The 13,793-nt window shown below is 42.3% G+C and overlaps 1 protein-coding gene across 3 annotated transcripts in view; it reads right to left on the reverse strand.

Annotated features, from left to right (window-relative positions):
- LOC121627383 (protein SON) overlaps positions 1 to 11,788 on the reverse strand; it is a 46,691-nt gene extending 34,903 nt beyond the window's left edge. Inside the window, exons 1-6 of one of the 3 annotated variants that reach the window (XM_041966265.1) lie at positions 11,685 to 11,788; positions 10,587 to 10,802; positions 8,832 to 8,866; positions 8,411 to 8,610; positions 4,061 to 4,248; positions 3,447 to 3,667 (exon numbers count right to left, since the gene is read on the reverse strand). In XM_041966265.1, the coding sequence (XP_041822199.1) occupies positions 3,447 to 3,667; positions 4,061 to 4,248; positions 8,411 to 8,610; positions 8,832 to 8,866; positions 10,587 to 10,802; positions 11,685 to 11,767 (943 nt within the window). In that variant the 5' untranslated portion in view covers positions 11,768 to 11,788. Of the gene's footprint in view, positions 1 to 3,446; positions 3,668 to 4,060; positions 4,249 to 8,410; positions 8,611 to 8,831; positions 8,887 to 10,586; positions 10,803 to 11,684 lie in introns of those variants that run through there. The other 2 variants (XM_041966266.1, XM_041966267.1) reach the window with 2 other exon arrangements.
- Positions 11,789 to 13,793: the final 2,005 nt, after the last annotated feature.

A 13,793-nucleotide genomic window follows, 5' to 3' on the forward strand; every position in this document is an offset into this window, starting at 1 on the left:
AGCTCATCCAGTTTGGCATGTTTCAAGCTGTAGCTATAGCTGTAGATCAGACTTGGGCAAATTACAGCCCGCGGGCCACATCACACCGTGCATCCAACAGCGACAAGTAATGCTAGCCAGGTTAATCAATATGTCAGCGCACGCTAAGAAAATGCTGTGTTTTCAACAAGACATGGACTGCCAAGTACTTCCTTATAGAAGTCAAAGGTAAAGCTGTGTGCTTAATTTGTGGTACACAGGTCCCTGTGTTAAAAGATTATAATTTGAATTGCCACTACATGACCAAACATGAGGATAAATACAGAAATCTGTCTGATGAAGCGCACAAAGGAGTCTGATGCATAGCTAACAAAACTGCAAACCCAACAAGGATTTTTAGAAAACGTTGCACACCCAGAGATGCAGCTGTCAGGACAAGCTTTGTAATTTCTGACAAAATCAGCAAAAAAAGTAAGACGTTGTCTGATGGATAGTTCGTTAAGGAGTGCCTATTGGACAAAAAGGGTACTCTCTCAACGCACTGTAATGAGGCGAGTTGAGGACATTGCTGGAAAATTGGAGCTTTGGCTGAAGAACAGAGCGGCCGACTTGGACTATTTTTCTCTGGCTTTGGATGAGAGCTGCGATGTACGTGACACCGCCCAGCCACTCATCTTCCTACATGGGATAACTGCAGACTTGCACATCATGGAGGAGCTGGCAGCAGTGCAGTCAATGAAAGGGACAACCACTGGGAGTGACTTGTTCACAGAGGTAAATGCATGTTTGCACAAGTTAGGACTGAAATGGGACATGCTGGCAAGTGTGACAACGGACGGTTGTCCAAATCTGACAGGGCACAATGTTAGACGTTTGAAGAGAACAGGATGACATAGAAGGGCTTCTATTCATCCGGGGTTTATTTCTCCATAGGAACCTGCTCACTAAACATTATCCCTTACGTATTTAGTTTGACCTTGTTCACAGAATCATCACATTATTGACGACACCAAAAACAAACCAAATCTTTCCTGAGCGCAACCCATAAGACCCAATGTACCCAACAAATTTGGGTGGGTGATGTGACCTAAAATTTATATTATGGTCATTTTTGAGGGTTTTTACGGTGACGGTATGATATCCAGGTCGTACTAAAATAAATGGGATACTGGCACTTCTCCAAACAAGAGTCTACCTCTTTTCACTCCACTAGCAATGTAAGGGAACATTGCTAGTGGGAAAAAAACAGGGAAAAAAATATTTGTGTATTGGCTCTAAATAGAATACCTGCATGTTTTCACAGCTAAAGTAATGCACATTTCTAATATGCTAAAACATCTGTCGCTTGCCGCTCTGCCTTCAGCATGGAGGACATCCAGCACAGAAATGGGACGGAGCCCTACAGCTCCTCCAAGTACGCATCAGACATGCTCAGCGTGGCACTCAACAGACACAAGAACAGCCAGGGGCTGTTCTACTCTGTAGTCTGTCCAGGACTGGTGATGACTAATCTGAAATACGGTATCCTACCCTCCTGCTTCTGGACTCCCATCATGCCCATCATGTGGCTGATTGGGATCTTCACCAACACGTTCACACATACAGTGTACAACGGAGCAGATGCGCTGCACTGGCTGTTTCTTCAAAAGCCAGAGTCTCTGGATCCAAGATCAAAGTATCATAGTAACATCAGGATTTGGAACAAGCCTCGACAGATGGACGATCAATGAAGGAATGTGTGAAGTCTTCTATTCAAAACTTCTTGAACTTGAGAAAGTAATCAGGGGAAAACTGAGAGTAATGCTGACAAGGAGGCTAATGGAAGCTAAGAATTCGGCACATAGTCAAACCTCGGATTCAGGAGGAACAATGCGGTTTTCGTCCTGGTCATGGAACACTGGACCAGCTCTACACCCTCCGCAGGGTGGTCGAGGGTTCGTGGGAGTTTGCCCAACCAGTTCACATGTATTTTGTGGACTTGGAGAAGGCATTCGACCGTGTCCCTCGTGGCATTCTGTGGGGGGTGCTTCGGGAATATGGAGTCCAGGGCCCTTTACTACGGGCCGTCCAGTCAGACTTGTTCCGAGTGCATGTTCGACTACGGCAGGGCTGCCCTTTGTCACCGGTTCTGTTCATTATTTTCATGGACAGAATTTCTAGGCACAGCCAAGGGCCAGAGGGAGTCTGGTTTGGGGACCACAGGATCTCATCTCTGCTTTCTGCGGATGATGCTGTCCTATTGGCTTCTTCGAACCAGGACCTCCAGCATGTGTTGGGGCGGTTTGCAGCCGAGTGCGAAGCAGCTGGGATGAGAATCAGCACCTCCAAGTCCGAGGCCATGGTTCTCGACCAGAAAAGGGTGGCTTGCCCCCTCTGGGTTGAAGGAGGGCTCCTGCCTCAAGTGGAGGAGCTCAAGTATCTTGGGGTCTTGTTCACGAGTGAGGGAAGGATGGAGCGTGAGATTGACAGGCGGATCGGTGCGGCGGCAGCAGTAATGCGGTTGTTGTACCGGTCCGTTGTGGTGAAGACAGCTGAGCTGAAAGGCAAAGTTCTTGATTTACCAGTCAATCTACGTTCCTACCCTCACCTATGGTCATGAACTTTGGGTCATGACCGAAAGAACGAGATCTCGGATACAAGCAGCGGAAATGAGTTGTTGGAGGGGCGCTCCCTTAGAGAGGAGCTCTGTCACTCGGCAGGAGCTCAGAGTAGAGCTGCTGCTCCTCCACGTCGAGAGGAGCCAGCTGAGGTGGCTCGGGCATCTTTATCAGATGCCTCCTGGACGCCTTCCTGGGAGGGTGTTCCAGGCAAGCCCCACTGGGAAGAGGCCCCGGGGAAGACCCAGGACATGCTGGAGGGACTATGCCACTCAGCTAGCCTGGAAATGCCTCAGGGTCCCCCTGGAAGAGCTGAAGGAAGTGTCTGGGGAGAGGGAAGTCTGGGCATCCCTGCTTAGACTGCTGCCCCAGCGACCCGGCCCCGGATAAGTGGAAAAAAATAGATGGATGGACGGATGGATGGATAAAACATTTGTCACAGTAATGACGCCACATTACCTGTAAACAACTGATTTTACATTGCTGTGAGGTGCAATAATTATAATCTGAAGCAAAAAAAATACAAAGTTTGGGGGACATTACACTACAACTTTAATGACTTCTATATTCAACCCATTTTAAGAAATAAATATTATTGTATCAAACCCACAAAAGCAGCAGAAAGTTGACAGATGGCATAACAAACTACTATAAGAATACCTGTAGAGTTTAGTTTTAAAACACCATCAGTTGTTCTATCATGAGACTGGAGTGTAAAACTATATTCAGGCAGATGAATTAGTTTGATATTTGCGGTACAGTTTGGGATCAATAAAGTAAATTATATATATATATATATATATATATATATATATATCAACACAGGACACCATGTACAGTAAAAGTACAATGGTATCAAATAGGTCCTACCTAGTTTTTGTATTGTGTCCACTGCTTTCTCTTCTTTTTTCTCTGATGGCTTTTCACTTTGGTCAGGGTTCTGCAGCTCTGTGCTTGACTCTGCCAGCTCCTGTGCTTTGATGTTTCTTCGGGTAGGACTTGAGACCAGCTGAGACAGCTGGAGGACTTTTGGAGGACCTTTGGTGGACTGAATGGTTCCATCCAGAGCTTCCTGCTTCTCGCTCGAGGAGCTGCCATCATGGCAGGATGAAGCAACATAACAATGAGAAAAGGCAGATTGTTGTGCCATTACATTTATTGTGGGCAAAATATAATTATAGTATTATATTGTGTGTGATCCAATGACTCACAAGAACTAAAAATGTGATATTTGCATAAGGATAGGTTAAGATTAACATAAGCACTGTGTGAAATCATGTCAGTGAATGTCCTATGTTTTGTGTTAATGATTTAACATTTAAAAGGAAAATGAGCAAATGCACAAAGCGTGAGGACATGAAACATGAAAAGACATGACGGAAAACCTTCAAAGTTAAGTGATAATCGCAAAATCTCTATGTTATAATTAGAACATAATATTCTACAGCATTTCTCTCAAGAATCAACCACTCAATCCTTCATACCTGGAATGGGTCCTGAGGCGCTGTGAACTGGATAGGGAGCGAGTTCTAGATCTTCTATGGTGGTGTCTAGACCAAGAATGAGAGTTCTTCCTCACTGAGCACGAATGTGAATGAGTATAGGAATGCGACCGTGAACAACTCCTCCTGCCATGTCTTTCCTCAACTCCTCTTTTGTTATTGGAGCTGTCCTGTTCAGAAGCAATAAAGACAGAAGAACTTGGTTTTTAGGTTAAGGTTGGGGATAAGCACGTCGTTGTTATATTTTAGGTTAAATCAAATGTTATGCTGTATCATTGTCATTTCTGGCAAGCATTTCTCTCCAAAAATGCATGCTGTTACTGAAAAGCAATGTTTTTGTTTTTTTTAAATGCCTCCAAATCCCTTTAAATGCCCTTCTAATTTTGTGGAGACCAAAAAGGCAACACAAAGCAATAATAGAAAACCTGACGTATCAAAGTATAACTCAATAGCTAAATAAATAAGACAATAAATAATACTGTATGGGGGGTTCAAGGAAAAGTATACAATGCTTTATTTCTTTTTACACAATTTTAATTATAAGGTGTGTGAGCATTATTACCCTGCATCACAAAATTTGCCCAGAGTTTGCACTTTTGGTAGCACACTTATTTCACTTCTCCACATTTCATCTAAACTGCATACATACAATCATTTGATGAGCTCTATTAAAATAATTCATGTATTTAATTATTTCACTGGACCAGCTCTACACCCTCTGCAGGGTGCTCAAGGGTTCATGGGAGTTTGCCCAACCAGTCCACATGTGTTTTGTGGACTTGGAGAAGGCATTCGACTGTGTCCCTCGTGGCATTCTGTGGGAGGTGCTTCGGGAGTATGGAGTCCGGGGCCCTTTGCTACAGGCCGTCTGGTCTCTGTATGACCGGAGCAGGAGCTTGGTTCGCATTGCCGGCAGTAAGTCAGACTTGTTCCCAGTGCATGTTGGAGGGCTGCCCTTTGTCACCGGTTCTGTTCATTATTTTTATGGACAGAATTTCTAGGCGCAGCCAAGGGCTGGAGGGAGTCTGGTTTGGGGACCACAGAATCTCATCTCTGCTTTTTGCAGATGATGTTGTCCTGTTGGCTTCTTCGAACCAGGACCTCCAGCATGTGTTGGGGCGGTTTGCAGCCGAGTGTGAAGCGGCTGGGATGAGAATCAGCACCTCCAAGTCCGAGGCCATGGTTCTCGACCGGAAAAGGGTGGCTTGTCCCCTCTGGGTTGGAGGAGAGCTCCTGCCTCAAGTGGAGGAGTTCAAGTATCTTGGGGTCTTGTTCACGAGTGAGGGAAGGATGGAGCGTGAGATTGACAGGCGGATCGGTGCGGCGGCAGCAGTAATGCGGTCGTTGTACCGGTCCGTCGTGGTGAAGAAGGAGCTGAGCCGAAAGGCAAAGCTCTCGATTTACCGGTCAATCTACGTTCCTACCCTCACCTATGGTCATGAACTTTGGGTCATGACCGAAAGAACGAGCACTCGGATACAAGTGGCTGAAATGAGTTTCCTCCGCAGGGTGGCGGGGCGCTCCCTTAGAGATAGGGTGAGGAGCTCTGTCACTCGGGAGGAGCTCAGAGTAGAGCCGCTGCTCCTCCACGTCAAGTGGAGCCAGCTGAGGTGGCTTGGGCATCTCTATCGGATGCCTCCTGATCGCCTTCCTGGGAGGGTGTTCCGGGCATGCCCCACTGGGAAGAGGCCCCGGGGAAGACCCAGGACACGCTGGAGGGACTATGTCGCTGGATAGCTGGAGGAAGTGTCTGGGGAGAGGGAAGTCTGGGCTTCCCTGCTTAGACTGCTGCCCCCGCGACCCGGCCCCGGATAAGCGGAAGAGAATGGATGGATGGACTACATCCCGTTCTCTCTACAATTGGTCACCTTAGTCGTGTAGTCATATCCTAATTACCGTAAACTGGTAGACGTTTTCAGAGTTTGAATGCATCAGCCATTTTTACAAAATCATGATGATGCCCACATAATAACACTAAACAGTTCTTAGATTTGATTAGATTAGATTAGAATTCATTGATGTCACAATGGAGAAATTCACTCTTACAGAAGATCTTCAGAACACGTAAGGGGGTGGGGGGGCAGGGGGGGTGCAAAACAGCGAATGGAGGTGCAAATAAGAACAATAAGGGTGCTAATAAGGACAATTCTGTACGTCAAACTTCTCCTCAACTTTGTTTGTTTTGTTGTTTTTGCTGACGTTGGATTGAGGATTCTGTCTGAACATTCCCAAATCAGAAGTTCTGGCTAAACAGCAATGTTCATGCCCAGGGGTGTGAGCAAATCAAGTGGCAAATCTCAATGTTTACAGACAATTTCAACATATCGCTGCTCCAGTCTGTAGTCCCCACGTTCAAAGAAATACACCATTGTCCATGACCCAAGAAGACCAAAATCCCTCCCCTGAACGACTAATGCTAAGTAGCACTTGCTTCCACCATCTTCAAGTGCTTCATCAGTTGGTTAAATCCTTCATCACCTCCTCCTTCCCTGACTTAGTGGACCCAAAATTTACATGCAGACCAAAAAGGTCTCAAGGACACCCTAATTGCCCCAGCTCTCTATACGCCTCTCTACCACCTGGATCAGACGAACACATGAGAATGTTGACTTTCAGCATTTAATAACAATGTGCTCTACGAGTTCATTATCAAGCTCAGAGACCTTGGGCTCAACACCATCCTCTTCGATAGGATCCTGAATTTCCTGAAAGGAAGACCCCAGGCTATGCAGATAGGCACCACCACATCTTCCACCCTAACTCGCAACACCTGCACCCATTAGGGTGCGTGCTCAGCCCTCTCCTACACTCCCTGTTCATGCACAACTGCATGGCCACCCACAGCTCCAACTTCAAGTTTGCTGACAACACAACCATCATCAGCCTGATCACTAGCGGAGATGAGCCTACAGAGAGGAGGTCAGAGCCCTAACCTCTTGGTACCTCCACCTTACGACAGCAAAACAAAGGAGCTGATTGTTGTCTATGGGAAGCGACAGAGAGAAGGACACGCCCCCATCACTATGAATGGGACTACAGAGGAGCGAGTCAGCTTCAGGTTCCCTGGGGTTCATATCAGCAAGGACCTGACATCATCATAAAAACAGCAAGACAACAGATCCTCTTCCTCCTCAGGCTGCAGAGACTCCACATGGACTTCAGTATACTTTGCATTTTCTAGAGCTACACAATTAAGAGAATCCTGATAGCCTGCATCACCGCCTGCTATGGCAGTTAAACCAATGTCAACTGGTTAGTCCCATACCACCAGGCACAGGGACAACTTCATCCTACAGATCACAAGACTTTTGAACTCTTGATCCTGATTGCAGTAAACATATATATTTGCTTTACTTGTATACTTTACTTAAATAAGCATTTAAACCACCACAGTATACATGTTTACACCCTGTTGCTACCTGTCCATAACCAGTTCATATACATTTATTACAACTGCATACAGTGTTATTCATTTCACCACTACTGTACACACCCATTGACTGAGAAACAAGTCCTGTCGACTGATGAAGTTAAAATAGAACTTCCCAGTCCCAATGAGAAAGGTATGTTTGAAGAGCAGAATTTAATGAAACGCACACCTCCCCAACTGTTAAGCATGACAGGGTGGACCAGTCATGCTTTTGGCTTGTGTTGCAGCCATTGGCATGCGGAACATGTCACTGGCAGAGGAAAGAATGGATTCAATTAAATAGCAAAGCAAATTCTGGAAGCAAACAAAGCACCGTCTCTAAAAAAACCTAAAGATGAAAAGAGGATGTCTTTGACAAAAGGATAATGATTCTAAACACACCTCAAAATCCACAATGGACTACCTCAAGAGGCATAATTTTGCCATGGCCCTCACAGTCCCCCGACCTAAAAATCATTAAAAATCTAACCCTAACCCTATCAGATTTCAGCATCAATTTGACAAGGTTAACAGCTCTCAGTGATGACAGTAAATATTTCACTTCTCAGTAGCTGAAAAACAAGCTATAACAACCCCCCAACAAGTCAAGTGATGGATCTGTTTTATGTGTTTTGAATGGAAAACACATCCCTTTTATACAACGTTGTAATTTTGACTTTCGTGAACCTAAAAATTCTGAAAGATCAGTAGCTTACAAGAGCACAACAGGTGAGGATCTTGAAGTATCAGCTATACAATACTATACTCAGATACAATATTATTATTTTTCCGTACTTTCAAAGGAAATATATATGTATTCCATTATGAGTAAACTAAGCACAATATGGACTGTCCCTTCATCAAGACAGCATGTGATGACTCTTTGTTTTGTTTGTTCTGGGTTTTTTTAGGGGGGCTTTTACCTGTTTTGGGATGATATCAGGCAACTCCTCTCGTCGCCTTGGTGAAAAGCTTTGACCACAATTACTATCTCTCTGCTTTGACACAAACTCTGAGTCGGAATCTGAAGAGTTCTCTTCACTTTTCCTCCTTCTCTTCTTCTTCTTCCTCTTTCCTGTTGAGCACCTCTTATGGCATCCGTACTTAGTCTCGTTATCCTCACCTGGACAAACAGTTCAGCAGCTCTGTGCCAGTATAGCATGTTTTGTACAACAGAAATTACTGTATATTATTATGTATTACTATGCAGTAACTGTACAGACAAGATAACTGACAACATGCTGCTACAGTTTAATATAGCTTTCTTTAAAAAAAAAAACATATCCTAAGGCAACAATGATGTGACACTGTATCATATCGCATAAAATAATGAGACAGACTTACCTTGCTCCATATTCGCCTCTGCTGGTGTTCCTCTTCTATGAAGCAAAGATAAAACCTGAGTTAGGCACAGTTGAAAAGCAGATATTAATAGTAAAATGGCAGGAAACCAACTTTTTTGTAAGATTTGAAAATATATCCAACTACTAATACTACTTTATAAGGCAAACTTTGTATATCTAAGGTTGTATACTGTATGGCCCATGATGCTCTGGGGAAGTAGGTCATGTCTTGAGCTTTGCCCTTTTCTTTAGGACCACTGACTGAATCTTTTTAACTTTTCTTAATGTCTGTCCACTTTCTATCAGTCTATATCTTGACTATCCACAGTTATCCACAGTTCTTTAAGAAGATTTTTACTGACAATAAGACAGAGTTTAGGTTTTTGAATCAAAATTTAATAAAACAGAGAACTCAGGCTACTTTGGGCTTTGGCAAGAGGAATATAGCGGCTGTTTCCGGTGAAACAAAAAGGATCTTACACTTTCACAAAAAAATAGCCTCATTGTCCCCATTTGCCACTTAGACAGCAAAACATAAGATAGAGTCCATAAACACAGATACACAACTCCTTGAAGCCAGTTAGTTACTGGTTTACTGCTGTCAGGCTACGAAAAGCAAAATCAACCGAAACTGACATCTCTAATCAGAATACAGACCCAGCCCAACTTTGCTTACTCACTTACAGTTCGTCACACTTCAGCCACTAGCTGTCTGAATATCTATTTATTTATTTATTTATTCTATTGATCTGAACCTGTGTGCCTAATTTTAAGTCAAGTGGACTTACTGTGACAGGGGCGTTGCCATTCCAAAAACAAATTTCTGGGCATTAATTACAGTGCAAACCTCTGGCTGATTGATATTTCTTGGGAAGCACTTGCACATCATTTGCACCTACGGGGGCATGGGGTAGAGTTTCATGTTTCTAGCTCATTCTAGGTCACAGCAATTCAAGGTGTTGCGGCAGAAAGATAATAATAAATAATGCTAGAAGTGGCAATTCTCGTTTCAAGCCCTTTTATGCTCATCAGAAGGAAGTAGGGGCCAGTGGGCCACATTAAAGCTGAGACCAGCAACAGGGTTTCAGGTTTCACAAAGGTGAGCAAAGTCATTTTGACTAACTTCATAATATTGTTTAAACATGGAACGAGACCAATCACAAACTTGTTTTATCATCACAAACCCTGCAGAATTGATTGCATGATGATTGCACACTCAAAATTTAACCCTTTGTTCCCTGTTCATCAGATTTGAACGAAACTTAACGTAAATGTCCAGGAGATAGCATGGAATATATCTATTAGTTTAATCAGGATTGCTTAATAGCATCTTGAGTTATGAGGAAATATGTGATAGGTCACGCTCACATGCACCATTCAACTTTTTGGTTAGTTAGAACATGCACACCTAAATTGATGAAATTCTGTCCAATGGGTTTTGAGGTACATGTTTTTGGTATTTATGGGCCCCCTGTAGGTAGGATAGTAGACTGAATTAAAATAAAACATTTTCACCAATAAATAAGTCATAAAATTAACAAGGTGAATGCCTGCATTTACATTGTGGTTCATATCCAGTCAGATTTAGTAAGGATAACAGATTAACATTGTCTCGAAAAGTCATTTTATGGCAACAGAATCATGAATGCATGTATATCTATGCATGGTTTTATGGATGTGTAACCACAATGTTATTGAATAGTTAAGTAAAACCATTTAGTGAGAACTGACAGCCATTCATCAATCAAGTTTTCACCTTGGCTGACGTTTGGTTCCTGCCACCAATTCTGCTCCAGATTCTGAACAGCTCTCCTTCTCTTGGTTCCTCCTCTTCTTCTTACTTTTGTGTTTTTTGTGTTTCTTATGTTTCTTTTGTGAACCACTGCCCCTTAGGTCTTCCTGTTTGTCTCTCTTGGAAGTGGCTTCCTCTGCTCCAACCACTTGACTGCCAGCAGCCACTCCTTCAGCAACACTAATGGACACACAGGACATTAAGACTTATTACTATTTAGTTGTATTCGTTTTTTAAGTTTGTTTGTATTCCTCACTGCAGCTCAGACAATGTTTGTTAAAAGTTCATTACACAAAACCTGGGCTTAAATGTGGAAGTTCATTCAGAGGACTGTGCTAAGAAGAGGACAAATCTGAATAAAACTCAGAGCAGACGTTCTGCTATGTGTTCCAGATTTGACTGGATTCTGGTTTCAGTCAAGTCAAATCAAACCTGGAGCTATTTCTTCTGAAAAATGAAGACTGTATGCTGTATCACCACAAAGTCGGATATAATGTTGAATTTAATGCTTATGATATGTGGCAAACTGATCTCAAGGACTAATTATGTTATTTGCAAAGATGCCGGTGACTTGCGAAATCTCAGATGCATACACAAATCGTTACGCGGGCATTCCCTACTCTAAGAGCGAGTAAAGAAATAGAAATAATCCTTCTCACAAGGGGAAAATATACAATACTTTTATATTCTTCATGCGTGCTGACAGCCATGCATGTACGCTGCAAGTCAGTTAGCTAGCCGGTAAAACTGTTTGCATTCGACATAAACTGTCGTTGCTACAATAAATGAATATGTATATTTTACCCACTTGACAAACTAGTTTCAATCGGAGTTTTATTTACACCTCACCAGCACCGCTAATAACATTGCCGCCACTTCATCACAACGTTTCAATGTGTATAATAATTGTTAACGTTAGCTTGTCTGGTACATATGGTAACATAACCAGAGCGGCAACCGGCCGCTGAAGATGGAAAACTACGTTTGTTCGGTTACATTCACTAGCTAGCTAGCTGTATTTAATTATCATTAAGTCGACTAAAGAACGCAACAGTGACATACGCCTTGTCTTCATTCTGGTCTTCAACTTCTCTGATTTTATTCAAAATAAAATCTTGGAAAATTTGCTCAATGTTAGCCGCCATGTTTAAGTGTGCATCTTTGCAGGTCCGGGTAGAAACAGGTTTGGCTCCTGCAACGTTCCGGATGTCAGTCTGTTTCCCGAAAGCGACGTTCGGAATCGCATACCAACAATCAGTGGACTTCACACTGGCTGCTAAATGAACGATTGAGGATGCAATAACTGTTCAAAGACTGTTCTCTTTGAAGTACACTCAAGCAATACATCTCTGCATCATATCACTGTATCACAACATTACCCATTCAAGCTACCATTAAATGAAAATTGTTTATCACAAATGTAAATCAATGTTATTACTAATATTTTCCAGTGTTATTTTGAGGCAAATTACAGCAAAGTAAAAGTAAGTTTGCATTTATTTTTTTTATTGCAAGAATAATAAAAAAAATAGTTAAGGTAAAATAAATATTCAAATCAAAGATCGAGTGTCAGTGTCAGAGCTGTCAGTATACTTTACATTCAAGCAGAATGGGAGGCGGTTGAGCAGGTGACTATGAGTGAGAAAAGCCAGGAGAAGGAGGAGGTGTCATCTCAGCATTCGTCTCTGGCTATGTACCTGACCTTGTAAAGTTTAGCTAAAGCAGGGCTTATCTTTAATACTAATGGAAACTACGCAAACTAAATATGATACAGCAGACAGAAATGATGGTGAAGTCATCTGCTGTGTTGGCTGCAGTGGCCTGTGTGACTATGGGGCAAGATGGGTCTGTAAGCTTATGAAGCTTCTCAACTCCAAAAACATTGGATCATATTCTCAATTTGCCATGAACTTTTCATAAAACTGCCAGTAATGGTTTATATATAACAATAATAATGGCAATTAAATCTCCACAGATGTCAAAGTTTCTAGTTGTTTGGTCACCGAAACAAAAACTAAAAAAAAAATCCTGACTGGATTCACAGCATTAAATGACATTGCACAGTGGACAATCCCCAGAGCATGATCTGGTCTTTAAGAAGGGAAAGGTATGGGTGGAGTTAGATAAAAAGTCTGTTGTCTGTATGTTAAGGGCATACAGGAGGAGTTGGATTTTATTTAATTTCTGAGCCTTGGGAGCAACTAAATACAACATTCTCCATCATCAGGTATTACTGTTGTTTTTTGTTTGTTTTTCTTTTAATGTCAATCCTGAATCCATTGCAGGCTTCCTCGTCATATGATCTAATGCTCTTATTCTTCTTTTCTGCTGTGGATTCAGGCATTTTGTGATCAGGCAACTCTTTTGTGGTTATTTTTAATCTTTGCTTCCTGCTTTTTTTACTATAGCCTACAATATACAGGAGCTCAGGCAATTAAAAACTGCAAGGGGGCAAATCTTTTACATATAGTGCAACACGCTGCAGATATTTCATTGAAACCAACTCTTAAAAAACAAAGATTTGATCTTATATCTAACATGTTGATTGTTCCAAATAGGACACTTATGTGGTGAAAAATGATGTTTGTAAATTGACATCCAGGCAAGTAGCTGGCTTGTTTATGAAAACTTGTCAGATTTATTGTTTGTCCTGTCCCGACACAAGCGGCGTGTCTTGATGTCTGTGGACCAGCCGTGGAAAACGTCCCAGTGCATTAAATCAAACGCACTGAACTCCTTAGCAACCGCTGTGTTTGGGAAGTAGACATGTACTCACGCTACTGCTGAATGCGATCTCCGGTCATTAGCTCATAGGTATTGTTTTCCCTGAGCTTTAATGCAACTTCAAGCCTGTACATTTAAGTCCCAGATCCCATATTTATGATCTGATGCTTTTCTTCTTCTTTTTGGCCACATGATTCAGTGATTAAAAAGTATTTTATTGTTATTTTTAATATCTGTATCCTGCTTTTTCCTAAATGCATTTATTTCTCATAAATGGCAAATACATTACATGTTTTAAAGCATTCTGCCCATCTCCCACTAATTCTTCCCAAGGTAAGATGTGTGGTTTTTCTCTGAGCTGATGTCTTACTTTCCCATTATTCACACGGTTTAAATGTTAAAGCGATGATTAACAGTGGTCTCTTTATTAAACACAAGACTATGAAA

This window comes from Chelmon rostratus, chromosome 24, assembly GCF_017976325.1.
Source record: "Chelmon rostratus isolate fCheRos1 chromosome 24, fCheRos1.pri, whole genome shotgun sequence".
Taxonomy (NCBI): domain Eukaryota; kingdom Metazoa; phylum Chordata; class Actinopteri; order Chaetodontiformes; family Chaetodontidae; genus Chelmon; species Chelmon rostratus.